The sequence below is a fragment of the Tripterygium wilfordii genome, chromosome 14, assembly GCF_013401445.1.
Source record: "Tripterygium wilfordii isolate XIE 37 chromosome 14, ASM1340144v1, whole genome shotgun sequence".
NCBI classification, from domain to species: Eukaryota; Viridiplantae; Streptophyta; class Magnoliopsida; order Celastrales; family Celastraceae; genus Tripterygium; species Tripterygium wilfordii.
The window spans coordinates 11,517,859-11,540,846 of record NC_052245.1 but is presented as its reverse complement, the minus strand read 5'-3'; the positions used below and the strand labels follow the sequence as shown (position 1 = coordinate 11,540,846).

General features: G+C 37.2%; 3 protein-coding genes across 6 annotated transcripts; 1 reads left to right on the top strand and 2 right to left on the bottom strand.

The window, feature by feature from the left end:
* The first annotated feature begins 1,596 nt into the window (after positions 1 to 1,596).
* Positions 1,597 to 7,280, top strand: LOC120015241 (mitogen-activated protein kinase 15-like). 2 transcript variants are annotated; one of them, XM_038867565.1, is made up of 10 exons: positions 1,598 to 2,291; positions 3,146 to 3,554; positions 3,894 to 4,021; positions 4,135 to 4,194; positions 4,511 to 4,660; positions 4,749 to 4,904; positions 4,986 to 5,197; positions 5,330 to 5,431; positions 5,551 to 5,711; positions 6,438 to 7,280. In XM_038867565.1, the coding sequence occupies exons 1-10, from the start codon at positions 2,268 to 2,270 to the stop codon at positions 6,719 to 6,721; spliced, it is 1,686 nt and encodes a 561-aa protein (XP_038723493.1). In that variant the 5' UTR covers positions 1,598 to 2,267; the 3' UTR covers positions 6,722 to 7,280. The 2 variants fall into 2 exon arrangements, with proteins under 2 accessions (XP_038723494.1, XP_038723493.1); XM_038867566.1 differs by lacking the exon at positions 5,330 to 5,431 and having other exon boundaries at positions 1,597 to 2,291.
* Positions 7,281 to 7,823: 543 nt separating this feature from the next.
* On the bottom strand, positions 7,824 to 15,225 carry LOC120015242 (BTB/POZ and MATH domain-containing protein 2-like). Of its 3 annotated transcripts, none has more exons than XM_038867568.1 (5): positions 14,516 to 15,225; positions 10,582 to 10,930; positions 8,921 to 9,197; positions 8,401 to 8,594; positions 7,824 to 8,120 (listed from the first exon to the last, which is right to left on the bottom strand). In XM_038867568.1, exons 1-4 carry the CDS (start codon positions 14,899 to 14,901, stop codon positions 8,416 to 8,418), a joined length of 1,191 nt encoding a protein of 396 aa, XP_038723496.1. In that variant the 5' UTR covers positions 14,902 to 15,225; the 3' UTR covers positions 7,824 to 8,120; positions 8,401 to 8,415. The 3 variants fall into 3 exon arrangements, with proteins under 3 accessions (XP_038723496.1, XP_038723497.1, XP_038723495.1); XM_038867569.1 differs by lacking the exon at positions 7,824 to 8,120 and adding an exon at positions 11,803 to 12,530 and having other exon boundaries at positions 8,159 to 8,594; positions 14,516 to 14,652; XM_038867567.1 differs by lacking the exon at positions 7,824 to 8,120 and having other exon boundaries at positions 8,159 to 8,594.
* Positions 15,226 to 17,063: 1,838 nt separating this feature from the next.
* LOC120015243 (BTB/POZ and MATH domain-containing protein 2-like) lies at positions 17,064 to 20,176 on the bottom strand. The gene is made up of 2 exons (XM_038867570.1): positions 19,632 to 20,176; positions 17,064 to 17,707 (listed from the first exon to the last, which is right to left on the bottom strand). The coding sequence occupies exons 1-2, from the start codon at positions 20,015 to 20,017 to the stop codon at positions 17,269 to 17,271; spliced, it is 825 nt and encodes a 274-aa protein (XP_038723498.1). The 5' UTR covers positions 20,018 to 20,176; the 3' UTR covers positions 17,064 to 17,268.
* Between the last annotated feature and the right edge of the window lie 2,812 nt (positions 20,177 to 22,988).

Here is a 22,988-nt window from a genome sequence, read left to right as displayed (position 1 = left end):
ACAACATGATAAATTAGACTTAAACCCAAATATTAATATTACTTCTAATGGGAATCAAACTCCACGGTTAAACACTTAAAATTGTATACCAAATTATGAAACCAAACCTTTATGTCTAGGAAAATAGAGATGAGAATGTCCCCCATTGTGTTCTTAACTTTCCATATTTGATATATATATATATATATACACACACACAACAGTTCTCCGAACACTTAAGTGTGAACCTATGTTTTCACTAATAATTTAGAACATGTGAGAAAAAATAGTGAGTCTCACTTGTCATTTAACTCATCTATGCCCTTAAAAATTCGCATCAAATAATTCCTTATATATATAGAGAAACAAATTCTCACATAAGGGTCTAATGTAAGGGCGAATAATGATCTATGTTCACGCCATTGATTTGAAACACGTGGGACCCAAAACAGTGGATCTCATTTGTCATCTCATTCATCTACATCATTAAAATATAATCCTTATTTTATACTCTTACATTATATCATTATGTGAGAAATTCTATATATATATATATATGTCGCCTCAATCGTCCATCTTTTGGTGATCCGTCATGTGGTGCACATGCATTGATGCCATTTTATCCAATATTTTTCTAATTGGGTCTTGTCTTTTACATTTTCAAATTTCTGTAGACTTTCTTCACTTGCCAACTAATAACTATAAATACTTCCTCATAAAATAAAGGGAAAAAAAATATATTAATATTGGTAATAATAAGTGGACATCAACAAAAATTAAAATTCCGTGGGACCAGTATTGATTGGTGAAATAGCAGTTAAGATAAAGTTTTGTATCATAAAACATGCACGGGACACGTGGAGTTTTCAGAGGCCATTCAATATTTGAGATATTCAAGAGGGGATGGGCTGCAATTCTAAAATTGCCGGAATTGCTGCAATTCCTTCTAGAATCATGTTAAATTATTGTATAAAACGTGTCATGGAATATTTTGAGTGTAATAATGTTACAATATAGTAGATTTTGAGTTAATTGATATAATTTATTACAAAAATAATAAATAAATTAAAATAACATATTTTTACTTGTGTGTATGATAGAATCTTGTCACCAATTCATAGTTCCAATAAGTTTTTTTTTTTTAAATATCCAATAAGTCCATAGTTTTGCCATTAATTCATGAAAATCAAATTTAGAGCATGTCCAATAAATAACTCAAAATGGGGTATCACTTTTTAACATTTGGGATTCCAACGAGCACCGCAAAAACATTTATATACCCCAAAACTAAAAAAATATATATTAATTTCTTTCTCTCCCCCTCTTCTCTCTTATAAAATTGTTATCTTAGTTATAGAACTTTTGTTATTATCGCAATGTTGTTAATGAGGAGTTATCTATGTGGTTGAAATTGGAGTGATACTAAAATAGAGAAAATATATACCCTATTTTGGGTACATGGTTGGACTTGCTCATAGATAAAATAAAATAAAATATATATATATGATTGGTAAATTCCGAAACAATGTGAGTGGCAAAAGTGTCTTTGTGTTATCCCAAAATGATTAATTACAAATTTTTCGTAAAGTAATCTAAAATAAAATAATCCCAATTCGTCCCTTGTTGTTCTCTTTCCCTCTGGAGTACAGCTTGATTCTTTGAACGTACAAACGCTGCTTTGATTTTCCACTCCTCTCTCGCTGTGACAGATCCGAAAGATCTTCCATAAATACGAAAGATTTTTATTCGAAAACACCTAAAAGATTTCTTCTATTACTACAGCATACATACAACAACAAAAGTAGAGAATATCGGCTCTCTGGATTCTCTCAAATTTAGTTATTTCCGCTCAATTGGGAAACCCGCTCTTGTGGATGTGATCTGTGTAACACCGTTTTCCAGCTGCATTTAGAGACCTCCGCCATTGTTCACCACCCTAAGCTTTCTTTATTCCGCCTCTCCTGTTTATTCCTTCCAATCCAAAGTATTAACTTTGTGTCCAAAGCTGCTTACTTTGGGCGCAAATTTGTGATCTTTACCTTCTTTTGATTTTGGGTTTGAGTCTTTACGCTTGAATTCAGGTTTATTAGTGTTGATTTGATATTGGGTATCTGCGGCTTTTCTCGCTGAATCTGTGCTTTGCACTTGAACTTATTATTGAGGCGATTTGGTGGATTTGTCCCGATTGGGTTTTATTTGATCGTGTGATTCTGATTGGAGGGCGAAGTCAACTCGTGCTTCCTCAATCTGATTTATTAATTTGAAGAGTTTGATGCTTCCTTGCCAAGATGCAGCATAATCAAAGAAGGAAGGTAAGTTCAATTGTTTCTGATCAATATACTACAGATAGTATGTAGGTCTAACTAATCTGGTGATTTGAAGCAAGATCCAGTTAGTTGTTATGATTATGGGAGAATTGTAATTGCTAGTGTTTATCTTAATTAGCATACATCACTTTGTAAAGCTTTCCATTAGTTATTTGAACGGCTCTTGATATTTTTTTGTTGTATGGAAATTGGGTCTTTGGGTGGGTGGGGGAAGAAACAGTTTGTCACTTTTCATGTCTCATCTTCTCTGCCACATGCTTATGACCCCAATGCAAATATATGAAAGGACCCACTAGATGACTGGACAACTATTCTCATGTAAATTTTCTTGACCAAGTGGCTTATATTCATTTGTGTTAATATATGCATGCGCGTATAGGTTATGTGTTGTTTTCAATGTTTATGTTGTTTGTGTGCAAACATTTTTGTTCTTAAACTTGGCAATAAAATCTTCCTTTGTTGTTTTGATTCTTGTCGTGATATGGTGAGGTAGATGCTTTAGATCAAACAACTCCAAACTCACTTTAAAATTAACATTGACATATAAGCTCTGGTTAAGTTGTTAACATAGATAGTTTTCATCAAATGATGGATTAATGAAGTAATTGAACGTAACAGTAGATATGCAAATATGTATTGCAAATCTATCAATATAGATAGTGGCATTTTTTTTTCATGTGTATATTGGAAATCACTGAGTTGCACACTAGATTTTATGTTACTCTCTCTCTCTCTCTCTCTCTCTCTCACACACACACACAATATTAGCAACCAATTGGTTGCATTTATGACCCTTAGGATGTAATGTTGATATGTTTTGCATCAATATGATAATGCAGTCGTCGGTGGATGTGGACTTCTTTACTGAATATGGTGAGGGTAGCAGGTACAAAATAGAGGAAGTAATTGGCAAAGGTAGCTATGGGGTTGTTTGCTCTGCATACGACACACATACTGGAGAAAAAGTTGCAATTAAGAAAATCAATGATATCTTTGAACACGTCTCTGATGCCGCTCGCATCCTTCGTGAAATTAAACTTCTTAGACTCTTGCGCCATCCAGATATTGTGGAGATCAAGCACATCTTGTTGCCACCTTCCAGGAGGGAATTTAAGGATATATATGTTGTTTTTGAACTTATGGAATCTGATTTACACCAGGTTATAAAAGCAAACGATGATTTAACCCCAGAACATTATCAGTTCTTTCTTTATCAGCTTCTTCGAGGCCTGAAGTACATACATACAGGTGATAGTCCTTTCTGATCCTTGATTTTTTTTTCATGTACTTGTCCTTGCAATTGAAGGCCAAACCTTTTATCTAGAGGTAAAGTTGCTTTCTTGCAACCTAAATGTCACCAGTTCAAATTATAGAAAGTCTCTTGGCAATGAAGAGGCAGGGCTGTGTGCATGTGCATCTTGCGCTTCCCTGAACCCCGCTACCACAGAGGGAGTCTTTTGCAAGAGAGTTGTGCAACTAACTTGTCCTTGCAATATAATTAGTTTACGCACCAAACTCGTCCAAGTAATTACTAATTTGTCACGATTCATCTATGAATTTTGTTTTTAAAATGTATTTTTCTTGCAGCAAATGTCTTTCATCGAGATCTCAAGCCCAAAAACATCTTAGCCAATGCTGACTGCAAACTCAAAATTTGTGACTTTGGTCTTGCAAGAGTAGCTTTTAATGATACTCCTACTGCAATATTTTGGACAGTAAGTTCTATTTGTCAGCTTCACTAACTGCTTTTAGTTAAAGGTTTGTATGTACTGTATGGAACATGGTCGATGCTTGTGACACTGATTGTTTGTGATTCATGTTTTCATAGGATTACGTTGCAACAAGGTGGTACAGAGCTCCTGAATTATGTGGATCCTTTTTCTCTAAGGTGAAAGAGTTATTACCACTTTGCATTTGCTTGAAAGTAGCATGAAATTTTCTCTGGTACTGTGTTTTTGTTCTATTTAAATGCATATGAACTTAATATCTTATATAAGAATAAAAAAATAAAACACTATTTTTGCCGAGAGCTATGAATCAGTTTTCTTGTTATGCGTACATTTGATCTTTTATTTAGGTCCATGAATGTATCCGTTGCAATGATAATACATTCCAACTATTTTGCCACACCAGCCATCTTTTCTGATATTTATATGTTGTGATGTTGCTTCCACTTTTAATTATTCTCTTATCTTGTATTTCAGTACACACCTGCCATAGATACATGGAGCATTGGGTGTATCTTCGCAGAACTTTTAACGGGGAAGCCTCTTTTTCCTGGTAAAAATGTTGTCCATCAGTTGGATCTGATGACCGAGCTGTTGGGAACGCCTTCTTCTGAAGCCATAGCCAGGGTTTGTTTCCTGTGGTTAACTTGCCCTGCTGTCTTGTGTTCCTTGGTTTATGCAGTTATGTTTGCTGAATATCGGCATTGTTGAGCAGGTACGCAATGAGAAAGCTCGGAGATACTTGAGCAGCATGCGGAAGAAGAAGCCCATTCCCTTCTCGCAGAAGTTCCCTAATGCTGATCCACTTGCACTTCGGCTGTTAGAAAAGATGCTGTCATTTGAACCCAAGGATCGGCCTACTGCTGAAGAGGTGAATGTTTATGTCTCTTCATTTTCACCTTCACAGTTGTTTTCTTCTTCTAATGAAGCATATCTTGCTGCAATGTTTCAGGCTCTTGCAGACCCATATTTTAAGGGTTTGGCCAAAGTTGAGAGGGAACCTTCTGCCCAACCAGTTTCCAAAATGGAATTTGAATTTGAGAGACGAAGGATAATGAAGGAAGATGTACGAGAGCTCATTTACAGAGAAATTCTTGAATACCATCCTAAAATGTTGAAAGAGTTCTTAGAAGGATCGGAGCCAACAAGCTTCATGTATCCAAGGTATTGCTAGATATTCTAGATTTTAGATATTTTAATCTTAAAATGTCTATACTGTATTCTACTGTCTCATTATTTGGAAGGATCACCCTGTATCCATGGTATTTCTATTTTACGCTTATTTCTTCGATGCAGTGCTGTTGACCATTTCAAGAAACAATTTGCGTATCTTGAGGAGCACTATGGAAATGGCACAGCTGTTACTCCCCCTGAGAGGCAACATGCATCGTTGCCCAGGTATTCCTAGTGATAATTTTAAGGATTTTGCATTAATTCCCAAAATCTGTTTAATCGTGCTACTGTTCATCAGCTTTTACCATTCCTTCTCATGGGTACATATTATTTTGTTCATGCAGGACTTGCGTTTTATATTCAGATAACTCAGTGCATAATTCAGCAGAGGTCATGAAGGACCTTTCCAAGTGTAGCATCAAAGAAAATGAGAAGCCACGAATGGACAGGACTTCTGGGATCCCCATGTCCAGACTTCCTCCTCAAGTTCCTCAAAGTGCTCAAGGTAACACTTCCTACTCCCTAAGAAGAGTCATTGAGGGAAAGAGATCCATATGGCTTTTTATGTGAAAAGAGGACGGATTAAATCCCACATGCAATATTCTTTTTTGATCGGTCGAAGTTATATCAATCCCGTGTCCACAATGTGTTAAAAGTAATATTTAATGGGAAGAACCTCGTGGTGGCAAAGTGACAGGAATAGAATCACAGGATGGAAAAATGATGATGAGCACTATAAAGAGGATTGAGAGATTTTTTGTTTATTTAATTGGCACTAGGTTCCTGCGTGTGCTCTTTTCTCAAACATCTCGTTCATTTTGAGTACTACTGTATTTTGCACTAATTACCCTCGCTCTATGGGGTTCAGAGGGAGTTGGAAGTTCGTTTAATGGGGTGGATGGTATCAGATCTAACGACTCTTATTGACCCTTAAAGTTGCAAGTAAAAGTAAACAACTCTCGTGCACGAGATTCCTATTTTGGGCAGGGTCAAGGACAGATAGGATGTACACAAACTTTACCCCCACATAATTTGTGGAGAGGTAGTATTCAGGAATTGAACGTGTGACCTCTAGGTTGCACTCCTACAACTCTACAACTCTACAACTGGACAACATGTCTGTCATTAAAGTTGCAAGTGCGCCTTTAATTTGCCATCTTCATTTTAGTCGTCATATAGCCTTCTTTTGTGATAAATCAGTGACCTTTCTTATGACCGACTTTTGGGGCAGGTGGTGCTGCAAGACCTGGGAAGGTTGTAAGTTCGGTAATCCGTTATAACAACTGTGGGGCAGCAGCAGCTGCAGAGGCTCTTGATCACCGAAGGATTGTTAGAAGTTCTGCTGTTCCACCTCAATTCGCTACCTCAACATATCCAATAAGAAACCCTGACTGTAAAAATGATAGAGAAGAAGATGAAGTGGTTGCAGGTTCTAATAGATTGCAACCAAAGCCACAGTACATGGCTGGGAAAGTCGCCACTGCTCAAGGTCGATCTGGAAGTCAATGGTATTGATTCCAATGTGTTTTTCTTTGAATTCAACCGCGACATCAACATTCTACAGTAGCAGTCATCAATCGCACATCATCCCGGGTTGATGCATTCTTGATGGCAAATTAGAAGGGGCAAGTGGTATGATTTCATGACTGTAAAATGTTACAGACAGGAAATCTAGCGATAAGTTGTCGCTAGATACCAAGTCTCTAACCCAAGTGTAGGATGATCCTATCATGCCAACAATTCATGACACTAGCTCTCTCCCCTGGTCTTGAAAATTGGTGGCACCCCAGTTATTTGTAGTAAGTTATTTCTGTTCTTTCCTTTGCTTTTTTTTTTCAAGATATGAACCTTTCATCACTTAGTCCTCCGACTGTAACGGCAAGACATGACTGCTGTGTATCTGGTCGTATCACTACGCGAATGTTCTCTATATAGCTAGTCTACTTTTAACGCAGTGTCGAGAATGCCAACATGTATGCGATTACATGTAAATGTAATCAATTTTAGTTATGGGCTTTGTAAAGCCAAATATTGCACCTTCCTATCGAAGTAGCATTTGGAGAGCTTTGTGCTAGTTGTGAGCCCTTTTTCTCTGTTGTGAATTATACAGCGCGGCGAGGTGATAAAAGACATATACACCCCTCTGTTCAACCGAGGTGGTCAAGGCATAAACTCGACTTAGTGATATTCAAGATCAAAATCTTCGCCCGGCTTTTGTTTTGAAAAATACAACAATGTATTTTTTTTCAGTAAATGCTCTACGCAGGAATAAGTGGAACAAAAATTCTCTCTATGAACCTTCAAAGTTTAAACTTTGAATAGCCCCGCAATGCCTACAAGTCCAAGCACATTAAGATATAGTCTACTTCGAGTCAAAGCTCTCACAAATTAATTCCTCGAAACCCAACGTCCTAGCTTAGGCTCAAAAAATCGGTCTTAATGTATTAGACTGTAGGTTCTTCTTATCTATTGTCACTCCTACTCTAATTTTCACAATGTGAGATCTTATCATAAGCATATAACATCGTCCTGGCTGTGTCAATCCCTGGTGACTTCTGCCACCAGCAAATTAGTGGCGGTAAAATAAAATGAGAACGACCAAAATAGTCTTTCAGCAGCAGTGACAAGGAGATGACATCTATATTGGGAAGTGCACCTGTAGAAACGGCTGTCTACGTTCTGTGTTTCAATTATTAAAAGAACAAAAAATTCAACAGGAAAATTTACCTCGCCTTGTGTTCTCTCTCATTCTCCTTAAACCATTGGCAACATGCAAAGACTGAGGTATTGAGAGAGAGAGAAAAAAAAAAAAGCGGCAAAGGGAAAGACACAGAGGTCACAGCTGCTGGCCAGTCATTCAAATACCATATCTACTGTTGAGATCAATGGATTAGCACTTGAGCACCCTCCCTTCCTGCCCAAAGCAACAACAAAGGGTAGAACAGGAGAAGCTGTCACAATCTAATTGATTAGCACCAACAAGATATATGATATCCAGATGTTTAGGATTAAAAACAAAAACCACAAAACCCTCAGACCATCAGCCACAGCCATCACTCTGAACCCCAAACCAATGTCTAACTGGGCAGTTCTTATTAACTATCAAGCTGTTTTGTACAGTCAAAAAGAATGTCTAGCCCTAAAAACATCTTTTTTTTTTTTTTTTGGTCCTCATGAGGTGCCAAAGGTGCTACCTGTTATTTCCGCAATCAACGAAACCTTTGCTTCACTCGCCTGTCGTTCATGTCACAGCCATCTAAGAATGAATCTTTTCCAGATCCAACAGTAGCAGAATGTTCGCCAACCCTGGCCACATACTGCAGCAGTTCAGTTAGGACTGACGGGCAGCTGTCTTTTAGGTGCCTGAATCCATCTGTTTGCATCACAGCTGAAAAACAATACACCACCTTTTTGTCAAAGAATGAAACAAGTAACCGCAGTCATTCAATCACCATAAGAGTTCCAAAGCAAAAAGAATCCTATACAGAGAAGCAAGAAGGTACACTAAGTTACAGTGATTACAACATAAGAGGTATATCGATCATCAAAAAAAAATAACTTAATAAGCCCAAGCTAAATCACTTCAAAACAATTTTGAAGCAAAGAGCTTCTTCCAAGCACACAATAGGCAGGAGAAAAATTTCAGCAGCAAAGATTTGAATCAAAACTTCTACAACCACAACAGAAATGCGAGGTAATGATAACCAGAATTACCTTTTAAATTTTCAGGCGTTGCAATATATTTAAGGCAAACGGCTTTCAGTTGATAACACTGATGCTGTTCTGCCAAGGCTAAAGTTGTTGCAACAGTATTTATGGCGACATCTTCACAAAGTTTAGCCTCACAGATCAATCGGAGTCTCTCAAGAGCATAGCGATCTGCTGCAGCGAGCAGATGCTGAGCAATCAATGTACAAGCCCCTTTAGAGTTGTGACCAACAAGCTCTTCCATATCAGGTAGGGCATCCCAGTAGATAAAATGAAGTAGAGCCTGCAAACAGCGAATCCAGCGGGTGAAAAAAAAGAGATAAATTCTACACATGAAACTTTCCAATAGTTACAATAAGACAAAAAAAGAAGAAACATATCCTGCATTTCAAATACTAAATGAATAATTTATATAAAGCATATTACTGATGTTCACTTGAAACACTACGCTTATTCAAAAAATTGGTGAAACACAATATCACAGCAACATAGAATGGAAACATGGTCAGGCATCTCTTCAGTTGACCTGCTAACAACATCAATTTAATTTGCTTCCTCATCCCAGCTTCATTTTCACCAAAGCCAAAAGCAGCCAAGATAACATCCAAACCACTGAAGTAAATATCACCAAAAATACGTTCCTTGCATATGACAAATTGACAACAATATGTGCTTAGAATAAACTTGAACACACATAGATATCAAACTCTCATACTAAGATCAGTACTAAAATTGGAGTTTTCATACAATAATTACCATTGCTGCCAAAAGGAAGGGATAAAGTTTGTTAGACTTGTTTACCCAAGGGCAATCGTATCAACGTATCTATATTAGAGGAGCAGTGTTGCACACAGCAAACAAACTTAGTCAAAAGATACTTGAGATGTAGAAACCCAAAAACAAAATTTATCGATAAGGATATCAATTAGAATGAATTGAGACGCCTGATAGCTTAAATTATGTATGACGCTACCAAATTAACAAATATAGACCAAACGTGTATGAAATAGGGGCAGTCAGGAAGATAAGCAAGAAGATTGTGAACCTTCACTTGAGTGACAATGCGTGTACAGTATCAGCGCCTTGACAGAAGATTCCAGACGTAAATTTGTAGATAAAGCATCCTGTATTGCATCACAATCACTCACCACCAAGGGCAACCAACCAAAATGCTAGTTCTTCCTAAGTACTTAATTCGCATCATGTACAACAATTCCATAACTGTATATAATCATCACTGACAACCTTTCCAAACACAATAGAACATTTGAGTAACACATAAATGTTCCCCATCTGCAACCTTAGTTTGGCGCTGCCAAATGCCAACCTCAGACCCAAATGAACCCAAAGCCAGAGAAGTATATGCAAAAGTAATTCTTGAATATTCACCACCATTTCTCTCCAATGCCTTTCAAAATTCATCCAAGACACTCAACAGATAAATCATAGCACAAAATGTCACAATCAAGAATCATAATGTCAGCAGAAGTATCAGATCAGGCTTTATGCTTTAGACCCACACGGGAGAAATCAGTAAGGCTTTCTGAGGCTTACCAGGTATTTACCATGGGCTAAGCTACATGAGCAAAAATATGCAAGAAATTGATTTATATGTGCAAACACACATGCACACAAAGTCTCACAAACATAAGGAAAATGGAGAAAACCTTAAAAACTGGGGCTTCCATGTCTTCAATGTCTATGCACTCAGTGTTAATATCCTTCATTGGACCAAAGAGTTGTGCCTTAAACACAGGGGAACGTGCTGCAAGAACCAACTTGTGTGCAGGAAAATTTTCTCCATTAACCTCAAATATCACGTCTGCTCCCTTTCCGCTTTCTAAAAGCTGCCCAAAATGCTGACCAATGTCAGAAGGTGGAACTGTAATACTGTAAGTCTTAGGTCCTTCTGTTTGAGACCTAACGACACCAACACGACAGCGTATCAAGAGGCAATCATCTTTAAGGTAGTCTGAAGTCTCTAACATACTTCTTTTGAAAAAGCGTTTGAAACCCCTGCTCCATTCAATAGTTGCATCCATTAGAATACATTGATCATTCACAATAACTCATGTTTCAAAACTATACAATACAAACCATTTAAGATGGCAGATTATGTGGACTACAACTACAAAAAAAAAGAGGGAAATATGCAGTTGATATAAAAAGTTGAGTATCAGATAAATCACCGTAAAAGATACCAAAGAAACACAGGAGAGCACCCACATGTAGAAGAAGTATGTAAACGCAGCCCTTGGGAGAGAGGAAAGAAAGAAATCAGGATCGTTAAACCCAAAAACCTAATCATCTAAAATAATGATTAACAAGCAGTTACAAAACTGAAAAGAACCCTATCAACAACCAGCCAAACAGAGACACAAGAAGGTGAACTTCACATCAAACTCTCACTCCTCCAATCTTTCAAAAGTCTAACCGTTTCTCAAACCAAAATCCCCTGTCAAACATTGGGGAGCTAGTGACCAGAATTTCCATTTGATGAATGTCAAAACTTCTCTTCTAGAAAAGCTAAAATCTTTGCAAGCTCAACAAATGGTAATAGGATTGAAAAGATATGTCATAATCCTCAAGAAAGCGAACATGATGTAACATGTGGTACTGTTTCATAATTCCACTTGCACACACAACGTCAACCAACAAAAATCTTCATTCTTTAAATAACAGCCAACAGTAAACCACTTGCACATAAAATTTTACATGATTCCACTGCTAGAATTCTTACCAAAGTTTCTGTCAAACCTAAGGTTTCTATGACATCTATTAGAAAATGTATAAATGATGTGAAATGCCCCAATCCAATAAGTTAATTTATTGGGTTGAATATTATTAATCTTAGCATGGTATCGGAGTGGGAGGTCTTGGGTTCAAACCTTAGCTTCCGCAATTTTAAACCCCCATTTGTTGTAGCCCCACCTTGTGTGGAAGTAGCCCTAGTGTTGCACGTTGTTTGTTGTACACGTGTTGGGTCATCGGATTGCTCAGCCCACACATGAGAGGGAGTGTTGGAATATGTATAACTTATGTGAAATGCCCCAACCCAACAAGTTAACTTATTGAGTTGAATGACAAAGTAATTAATTTTAACAATATCCATAGATTTGTAGCTGTAGCTATACATATTTACAGTAGCTTTTGCTTTCAACTTGAACATGAAAATGTAGTCCACAGTCAAACCAATAATTAAAAAAGAAAAGATCTAAAAAATGAGAGACAATCATGAAGCTATCACTAAATGGCACTATGCACATGTAAAGCAACCCTGAGTCAACAATGCAAAAATGAGAGACCCACCCATTAGAAACTGATGCAGTAACTTTTGCAATAATGACCTTTTGTTGCCTTTTAAGTTTTGGGAATTATCAAGAAGTGGTGCAGACTTTTAGAATATCAATCAATCTTGGTATCTTACTTGGTCTTCGGAATTATCTTAGCATTTATTCATAGTTTGACTGCCTTTAGGACTTTGTCTTCCCTCATTGTCTCTATATCAGTTGGTATTAGAGCAAGGTTGATTAGTTTTCAGAGTATTGGTTGTAAGATGGCTCCAAGACATAGGGGACGCCAACCAGCAGTTGCACAGAGCCTCATACTAGTGATCCTGTTGGTACAAGAGAAGAGGTGAATCAATTAAGGAGGAAAGTTGAGAATCTAACACAACGATTGGCTCAAGTGGAATCCTCTCCTCGTGATGGGGATGATCTTGAGTCAAAGGAGTCTTTTGAGAATCCTTTGTTTGATCAAGTTTGCGTACCCCAAACAAGAAATGATCAAGTTTGCGTACCCCAAACAAGAAATGATTGCAGATGGGAAGCTAATTTCAAAATTGAGATTCCATAATTTAGTGGCAGTCTTCAAACTGAAGATTTTGTTGATTGGCTTAATATGGTTGAACGATTTTCAGAATATAAGGAGGTGCCTAATGATAGGAAGGTTAAGTTGGTGATTATTAGGTTGAAAGGAAGAGCATCAGCATCGTGGATCAACTGAGATTGATGCCTGAAAGGCTAGGAAAAACAAAGATAGCAGAAGGGGAGAAATTGAAGGATAAGCTCAAAGAGAATTTCTTACTATTCAACTATACTCAAACTACGTACCAACGGTTACAAAATTTGCGGTATGGAAATAGATTGGTGGATGAGTATACTTGAGAATTTTAACAATTGGTGGCGTGGAATAAATTATCTGAAAATAATGAGCAGCTAGTTGCCCGTTATTTGTGAGGTTTAAGGGAAAATCTACAAGATGTTTTGGATCTCCATGTATTATGGTCAGTATCTGAAGCATACCGGCGAGCTTTGATTGTGAAAAAACAACGGAGTTGAATGTTTTTTTGGTTCAGGAAGTTTTGTGGACATGTCTAATTCTAAGGTTAGTCAAAGTCCACAAAATTTTGGAAGTCGAGGAAATGAATCTGGAACCAGTTTTGGGACTTCAAAGAACACTTCAGCAGCTGTCAATCGACCAAATGTTCAATAACTCAGAATCAAGGTAACCGTTCTAGATTTGGTTGCTTTAAGTGTAGAAAAATTGAACACAGGTCATCAAATTGTCAAAGTGCCTCTTCTAGTTGTTTGGACAAGGGCAAACAACTTATGATTGAGAGAGAAGAGACATAAGAATATGATGGTGAACCTGTGTATGATGAAGCTATCGACGATGAAGATACAACAGTTTGGTTTAAAGAGATGTGGAAGAATCACTTGTCATTCAAAAAAATTGTTACTACCAACAAGGAATGAGAATGAAGATTGGCTAGAAAATAACATCTTCCAGACAACTTGTACAATTAAAGGAAAGATTTGCAAGTTGATCATTGATGGTGGTAGCTGTGAAAATTTTCTCTATCAAGAAGCAATTAGAAAACTGAAATTAAAACGAGAGAAACATCCAAAGTCATATAAACTTTCCTGGTCCAAGAAAGGAGGTGATGTGTTTGTGGATACTCGCTCTTTAATTTCTTTTTCTATAGGGCAAAAATAACTATAACTTGACAAGTTATGGTATGATGTAGTCAAAATGAATGCTTGTCATATCCTTCTAGGAAGGCCTTGGCATTATGATCGTGGTCAGACTCATGATGGAAGAAGGAATACGTACACTATAATATCAAAGTTACTTAGGTTCCTAAGAATGATAATAAGTCTGCGGATAATACCATAAAGGGAACGATGAGATGATTTCCTTCTATTTTCTAATTTTATGGGGACGGTGGAAAAAGAAATGGGGTCTATGTTTGTACTTGGTGAAGGCATTGATTGAAGGCGAAGGCATTGATTGAAGAGTATGCTGACGTTATGCCTACGAACTTCCACTACGTTTACCACCATTAAGAGAAATTCCGCATCAGAGTTTTTTTTTTCCCTTGATCAAGTTTGCCTAATAAACCAGCTTATTGTATGAGTCCGAAAATTACAAACTAATCTAGACTGATCCATAAAAAATCCAAATTTCAATAATTCAAACAAAGGCAATTGAGGCTCTAAATAGCTCGTAAATGATATGTGTACGGAGAAAAATTCACGCGTCATATACAGTGTCGCAAATTACACTCAGCATGAGAACACCAGACAAAAGAAAACTCACCACATGCTTCCCCTGTATTTAAGGGAGTAAGGCCCGCTCTCAAGCGCCCTTCCAAAATGACTATGCACCTTGTGTCTGTTCTTTCCGCTCTGGTCCACGAGTGTGAGCTCAAAGAGCGCCCTCACGTCTGTGCCATCGCTGGCTAGGGCAATGAACAGAGATACGTACGACGCATTATCCTCGGGGCTCTTACCGTCCGGATAAAAGTAGATCGCCCACTCATAACCGCCAACGACGAAGGTCTCGGACTGGACGTACTTGCCGATCCCCATACCCTTATTGAGCGAATAGCCCGTGATTCTGAACTCATGGTTTCCATTTATGGTCTCCGTACGAGACGTAGATGACGAGATTGTTAGGTCCTTGCATGCTTCAACCGTACCCATCGAACACCGAATTTCGGAGGACAAGATCTAATTTTGCTAATCGGGGTACTGTTATTGCCGCTAAATTGGAAATGGGTTTGATCGATAATCGAGATTCAACAATTGGGTACAATTAGGGTTTTGGGGTGATGAAACGACAAGAACTCGCGCTTAAAATTGGGTCTCTGTGAAAGGTTGCAATGTCATTCTTTTGGCTACGGCGGAGTAGCAAATCGGTTAATTCTTGGCTACAGTGGTTCACGCCGGGAGGGTCCCCCGGTGATGGAAGGAAATGGTGGTTGTGAATGGTTGGAAATGGTGAAAGAGTTGGAGAGACCTGGATATCGGTAGCAAATTGTGAAATATTGTGAAATGTCAAAATAACCCCGCTCTTTATAAAGGAAAAGGAAACAAATGAGGGCCAATTATGATAATGTACACAGCATCAGTAATCTGTCCTCCCAAAGAGAATCTTCCATCGGTTTCTAAATAGATTTTCTATATTACCTACTTAAAAATTATTTTTTAACAATTTACCGTATTTTTATCCAATAATAATTGCATCCGTACCTCTATCATAAATCTTTAAAACATTAAAACATTACTTATTTAGATTAAAAATTCTTAAAATACCATGTCCACCAATAGTGAAGAGAGAGGAGAGAAAAGAGAGTATAGAGGAGATTTTTTTTTTTTGTTTAAATATTGTAATATTTTGTGTACACATGATCGATTTTGATGCAGCATCATTTTTTATCAAATCTCTTCGTTTGGCAATTTGACTATCTATTTTTAACTACATACTGATGCAAGTGTTCTAAGCTCTTTATTTTATAAATTGGTAGTTGTAGCTTATCAAAAAAAAAAAAAAGTTGGTAGTTGTATCTGTTAAAACTTTCAACAAAAAAAGAAAGAAAAAAATATGTAGGTAGCAATTAATGAGAAAAAAAATGTTATAAAGATAAATGGTAGTAAAATCTGCAAATTAGGCAGTGTATCCATGTTGTAGATATGTAAATAGTTATATGTGGGCACATAAGGTAAAGCGAATAAAGTTTGGAAAATGTCTCATTAACAAAATCATATATAAATTATATTCCTATAACTATTATGGATTACCAAATATAGATGAATCCTTCCAATTGGGAGATTTAAATTCAACATTTGGGAATAATGCTATACGGTTTCTTAATGTATTTAGACAAAATGAGTACCCCAAATGCTCAAAATTTTCTTATATATATGTAGAAATGGTTAAATCATGAGGACTGAGTTATTTTATTAGTTATGGCCAAAGATGGTCTATCCCCTCCTTATTTTATAGAGTTGAATCTCATCATTTTTCAAGGTTCTTACCTTATTAAAAGAAAATTAAAGATATGCTCCATCTTGGGCTCAACCATATAGTGCATCAAGCGGTGGAAATCTTGAACATGGCAATAATCAAAAAGATGAAGAACCATACAACTTTAAAATTCGAGGTGATGCATCTATATACCATCAAAAATTGGGAGACATCCATGAAATTTGAGTTTCTCTCAAGCAATAGGAGTAATTGCTCTCTCAAAACTAAATGGCAATATAACATAAATCGAGAGACTCTGACGGTCAAGTTAACTAGGTAGGAATCGGTATTGGGTATTGAGAGTAATAGTTAGGTATTTGGTGAATCATATATAAATATTTTGTTACCTTATATCATGTGTCTCTTAGAATGATTCCAATATGAGTGAGCAACACTCTTGATTACAAAAATGCTACTCGTCCCAATTAAAACCATCCCAGCTATCCCAGTGCCTACGTGGCTGGCTGACATGGAAAAAAATGGGCCCACTTCTACTCACTTCAATCCTCATATCTCAACCATAGTTAGCTCTTCTCTCTTGACCTTGGTTAGCTTTATCAATTCCTCTGCCAACCTAGACCTTGCGCCTCATCTCTCCCTCCCGACATCAACCACCACACCGATAAGGATCGAGTCAGCAACCAACCAAAATGCTAGTTCTTCCTAAGGACTTAATTCGCATCATGTACAACAATTCCATAACTGTATATAATAATCACTGAACCTTTCCAAACACAATAGAATATTTGAGTAACACATAAATGTTCCCCATCTGCAACCTTGGTTTGGCGCTGCCAAGTGCCAACCTCAGACCCAAATGAACCCAAAGCCAGAGAAGTATATGCAAAAGTAATTCTTGAATATTCATCACCATTTATCTCTAACGCCTTTCCAAATTCATCCAAGACACTCGACAGATAAATCATAGCACAAAATGTCACAATCAAGAATCATAGTCAGCAGAAGTATCAGATCAGGCCTTATGCTTTAGACCCACATGGGAGAAATCAGTAAGGCTTACCAGGTATTAACCATGGGCTAAGCTACATGAGCGAAAATATGCAAGAAATTGATATGTATGTGCAAACACACAATGCACACAAAGTCACAAACATAAGGAAAATGGAGAAAACCTTAAAAATTGGGGCTGCCATGTCGTCAATGTCCATGCACTCAGTGTTAATATCCTTCATTGGACCAAAGAGTTGTGCCTTAAACACAGGGGAACGTGCTGCAAGAACCAACTTGTGCGCAGGAAAATTTTCTCCATTAACCTCAACTATCACGTCTGCTCCCTTTCTGCTTTCTAAAAGCTGCTCAAAATGCTGACCAATGTCAGAAGGTGGAACTGTAATACTGTAAGTCTTAGGTCCCTCCGTTTGAGACCTAACGACACCAACACGACAGCGTATCAAAAGGCAATCATCTTTAAGGTAGTCTGAAGTCTCTAACATACTTCTTTTGAAAAAGCGTTTGAAACCCCTGCTCCATTCAATAGTTGCATCCATTAGAATACAGTGGTCATTCACAATAACTCATGTTTCAAAACTATACAATACAAACCATTTAAGATGGCAGATTATGTGGACTGCAACTACAAAAAAAGGGGAAATATGCAGACGATATAAAAAGTTGAATATCAGATAAATCAACGTAAAAGATTGCAAATGGGAAGCTAATTTCAAATTCGAGATTCCATAATTTGGTGGCAGTCTTCAAACTGAAGATTTTGTTGATTGGCTTAATATGGTTGAACGAATTTCAGAATATAAAGAGGTGCCTGATGACAGGAAGGTTAAGTTGGTGATTATTAGGTTGAAAGGAAGAGCATCAGCATGGTGGAGCAACTGAGATTGATGCATGAAAGGATAGGAAAAACAAAGATTGCAGAGGGGGAGAAATTGAAGAATAAGCTCAAAGAGAATTTCTTACTATTCAACTATACTCAGACTATGTACCAACGGTTACAAAATTTACGGATTGAGGATGAGTATACTGAAGAATTTTAACAATTGGTGGCGTGGAATGAATTATCTGAAAGTAATGAGCAGCTAGTTGCCCGTTATTTGCGAGGTTTAGGGGAGAATCTACAAGATATTTTGGATCTTCATGTATTATGGTCGGTATATGAAGCATACCGGCGAGCTTTGATTGTGGAAAAACAACAGAGTTGAATGTTTTTTTCGTACAGGAAGTTTTGTGGACATGTCTAATTCTAAGGTTACTCAAGGTCCACATTATTTTGGAAGTCGAGGAAATGAATCTGGAACCAGTTTGGGACTTCAAAGAACACTTCAGCAGCTGTCAATCGACCAAATGTTGCTGGTTCAATAACTCAGAATCAAGGTAAGCGTTCTAGATTTGGTTGCTTTAAGTGTGGAGAAATTGAACACAGGGCATCAAATTGTTGACGTGCCTCTTCTAGTCATTTAGACAAAGGGAAACAACTTATGATTGAGGGAGAAGAGACATATGAATATGATGGTGAACCTGTGTATGATGAAGCTATCAATGACGAAGATACAACAGTTTGGTTTAAATACAATCACTTGTCAATTGTCATTCAAAAAAATGGTTACTACCAAAAGGGGAAGAGAATGAAGATTGGTTAGAAAATAACATCTTCCACACAACTTGTACAATTAAAGGAAAGGTGTGCAAGTTGATCATTGACGGTGGAAAATTTTCTCTACCAAGAATCAATTAGCAAACTGAAATTAAAACAAGACGAACATCCAAAGTCATATAAACTTTCCTTGTCCAAGAAAGGAGGCGATGTGCTTGTGGATACTCGCTCTTTAGTTTCTTTTTCTATGGGAAGACATAACTATAACTTGACAAGGTATGGTACAATGTAGTCAAAATGAATGCTTGTCATATCCTTCTAGGAAGGCCTTGGCATTATGATCGTGGTCACACTCATGATGGAAGAAGGAATACGTACACTATAATATAAAAGTTACATGGGTTCCTAAGAATGATTAGAAGTCTGCGGATAATACTACTAAAGGGAATGCCGATTTCCTTTCATTTTCTAATTTTATGGGGACGGTTGAAGAAGAAATGGGGTCTATGTTTGTACTTGGTGAAGCCATTGATCGAAGAGTATGCTGACATTATGCCAACAAACTTCCACTAGGTTTACCACCATTAAGAGGGATTCCGCATCAGAGTGTTTTTTTTCCTTGATCAAGTTTGCCTAATAAACCAGCTTATTGTATGAGTCCGAAATTACAAACTAATCTAGACTGATCCATAAAAAATCCAAAAATCAATAATTCAAACAAAGGCAATTGAGACTCTAAATAGCTCGTAAATGATATGTGTATGGAGAAAAAAATTCAAGCTTCTTATACAGTGTCGCAAATTACACTCAGCATGAGAACACCAGATAAAGAAAACTCACCACATGCTTCCCCTGCATTTAAGGGACAAAGGCCCGCTCTCAAGCGTCCTTCCAAAATGACTATGCACCTTGTGTCTGTTCTTTCCGCTCTGGTCCACGAGTGTGAGCTCAAAGAGCGCCCTCACGTCTGTGCCATCACTGGCTAGGGCAATGACCAGAGATACGTACGACGCATTATCCTCGGGACTCTTACCGTCCGGATAAAAGTAGATCGCCCACTCATAACCGCCAACGACGAAGGTCTCGGACTGGACGTACTTGCCGATCCCCATACCCTTATTGAGCGAATAGCCCATGATTCGGAACTCATGGCTTCCATTTATGATCTCCGTACGAGACGTAGATGACGAGATTGTTAGGTCCTTGCATGCTTCAACCGTACCCATCGAACACCGAATTTCGGAGGCCAAGATCTGATTCTGCTAATCGGGGTATTGTTATTGCTACTAAATTGGAAATGGGTTTGATCGATAATCGAGATTCAACAATTGGGTACAATTAGGGTCGGTTTGGATAGAGGATAAGACTCACATATAGTATAAAATTATCTTTAATATTATCGGATGTTTGGTGATTTACACAAAATGAAATTTATATAAAATGAGACTCTTATACAATACAAATAGTATGATATTAAAACACTTTAACTCATTTTAATTACTTTAATTTGTTTTAATTTTATACAAAGCGTATAGGATAAGAGATAACATTATAAATGACAAAAACACATCTTTTTAAAAAAAAAAACCCTAGCCACTTTTGATTTCATACATTGCATGTACTTTAAAAAAATTAACCACACTAGTCATAAAAATCTATCGATTTTTTATCTTGAATTTTTCATAAAAATTGATAAAAGAAAAAAATAATTATTTTAATTGAGGATAGTTCAGATATATAAACTCATATCTTATACTATCATTTTATCTAACAGTAAATCAAACATTGTATCGTATCAGAATTATACTATACAAGCCTAATACCAGTTCTTTTCAAACACTAGATAGGATTAAATTATACGTCCACTTATCCAATGATTAACTTATATATTAGATAACAAAATTATACTATCTTATAGAGAGTTCCAAACGGAGCCTTGGGGTTTTGCGGTGATAAAACGACAAGAACTCGCGCTTAAAATTAGGTCTCTTTGAAAGGTTGCATTGGTATTCTACTGGCTATGGTGGAGGAGCAAGGCGGTTAATTCCGCTCTCTATAAAGTAAACTATAAAAGGAGACAAATGGGGGTCAATTATGACAATGCACACAGCATTAGTACCCAAACCAACATAACAAATAGCTTGTTGGAAACTCGCAAGTGATTGGAGTCTCATATCGGATAAGTATAAGAAAGTTAAGTGAACCAAATAGTATAAACTTTTAAACCCGTATGAGTTTGAAAAATGTATGTTAGCTCTTGCGTGCACATGGGTGCGCAGGTGCATTAGTAATTTGTCACAAAGTTTTTAAATATCCATAGAGCAAAGGTACCTAAACCAACATAACAAAGAGCTTGTTGGAAACTCACAAGAGATTGGAGTCTCATATCGAATAAGTAAAAGAAAGTTAATTGGTTATTACATCGAGGGTCTAGAACCAAATAGTTTAAGCTTTTGGATCCATATGAGTTGCAAACATGTATGTTAGCTCGTACGTGCACATGGGTACGTAGGTATGCACGGATGTGCGCATGGACACTTTTCGATAAACTCAATATTTTCCCCAACAAAGTGGTACCGAAGCCGATGGTGACGATTGGGCAGAGATGTACTAGAGCCCATGGTGGATTTGAGCTTAGCCCACAAATTTGTTTGGGTGAACTCAAATGAGCAAGAATATTCAACTCTTGGTGAAAGATGCAGCTAGGTGATATGATAAAGGCAACCACTTTTTTTTTAATATAAGCAAACAAAAAGGCGGACACATATGCATGTGACTCGGGTCATGTTATCTTGATGCAAGTGAGAATAAACACATGTGGTTCATGTGGTTCTAGGAGAACAATGAGAAGTGGACACACAGGACAGTGTGGCTCGAATTGTTAGAGCATTAATGAGGTTGAGTAGGAACACTATATTGTGAGTCGAAGGATGACTCCTACAGTGAGACTTGTGGCCTAGTATCATGGGCACTAAAAGAGTGTAAGGCATGACTCTCGAGGGATTGGTAATGAAATGGGTGGTTCATGCACGAGGGGAAGTGTGCTCGATGTGGGAAGGAATCACACATGAGAGGGGGAGATTATTTACTCAGAGAAACAAAGCAGTAGATGAAGAAATAAAGAATCGGCCTTTGTTGTTCTAGTTGTATTTGTGTATGTTTATGTTTTTGATTTGTGTTGGGTTGGGTTGGGTTGCTTGCAAACAACTACAAAATTTTTACTCTCCGTGCGAGTGTTCATGTAATGTGCCTTAGCACGTGTGTGCTTGTTAGGGTTGGGCCTGCGATTTAGTGAGATCAAGTTGGGATTGGGATTGGGCTTCGGCCCAATTCTTATGAGTCCATCATTACTTATTTTCCCTTTTGAGTGAAAAAAAAAAAAGAGACAATTCAAGTGTAGGTTAGGGTTGTAGGTTTGTTTTTGAACAAGTTATGCATTTTTTTTCTTACTATCATTAGCATAATATGAGACTACAATTTGCAAGGAGTACACTAATATTAGACAAGGTTGTACAAATTAACCGCTCGGATCGAATAGACCAATCGCCCTAATCGATTGGTCGATTATCGTCAAATATACGTTAGTGAGAACCGATAGAAAAACTGATCAAACCGTCAATAACTGATTGATTGATTGTTTATTTTTATGTCAAAAAAACCGGAAAAAAAATAAAAAAATATTTTAAAAAAAAAAAAAACCCGACCATGGACACCCCTACTATTAGACACTGATTTTTATTTTGTATATCTCAAGCTCTAACATTGATTCAAAAGGTGAGAGTGTCAATTTTAACGTTACCTTCACAGTTCGAGAAAGTTGGAAGTATATCCACATGGCATCTATATGTGATACTAAAGAAGCAATTTTCAGCCACTAAATTGTAGATTGAGTGGTTAAAAGTTAAAACAGGGCATTTCAACATGTGCATTCATTACAAGACTCCTTATCCAGTGCTGGTCCCAAAAGAGCAAATGAAAAGCGTCAATCATCTCCACCAAACATTCTACTATTTGATTAGAAAATTCAAACAAATCACTCAAAATTGCTTAAACACCAGGTAAACTCTAGTGATTATGGCAGGCCGAATAATTAAAAATATGATTATATATATATATATATTTAAGCTTTCAAAGGGTCAGGATTTAGACCAAACTTAATCCAAATACCCATCACAATTACCTGGTCTGAGTAGAACT

What these genes read in the sequence shown, in the direction of transcription:
- LOC120015241 (XM_038867565.1), top strand. Translation starts at nt 2,268, where the DNA reads ATGCAGCATAATCAAAGAAGGAAG. An exon ending in CTTCTGAAGCCATAGCCAGG is followed by an intron (nt 4,661 to 4,748) that starts GTTTGTTTCCTG and finishes ATTGTTGAGCAG; the next exon opens with GTACGCAATGAGAAAGCTCG. An exon ending in CAACATGCATCGTTGCCCAG is followed by an intron (nt 5,432 to 5,550) that starts GTATTCCTAGTG and finishes TTGTTCATGCAG; the next exon opens with GACTTGCGTTTTATATTCAG.
- LOC120015242 (XM_038867568.1), bottom strand. Translation starts at nt 14,901, where the DNA reads ATGGGTACGGTTGAAGCATGCAAGGACCTAACAATCTCGTCATCTACG. An exon ending in TGGAAGCCCCAGTTTTTAAG is followed by an intron (nt 9,198 to 10,581) that starts GTTTTCTCCATT and finishes CGCTGTTTGCAG; the next exon opens with GCTCTACTTCATTTTATCTA. An exon ending in AACGCCTGAAAATTTAAAAG is followed by an intron (nt 8,595 to 8,920) that starts GTAATTCTGGTT and finishes ATTGTTTTTCAG; the next exon opens with CTGTGATGCAAACAGATGGA.
- LOC120015243 (XM_038867570.1), bottom strand. Translation starts at nt 20,017, where the DNA reads ATGGGTACGGTTGAAGCATGCAAGGACCTAACAATCTCGTCATCTACG. An exon ending in AAATGCAGGGGAAGCATGTG is followed by an intron (nt 17,708 to 19,631) that starts GTGAGTTTTCTT and finishes TGAATGGAGCAG; the next exon opens with GGGTTTCAAACGCTTTTTCA.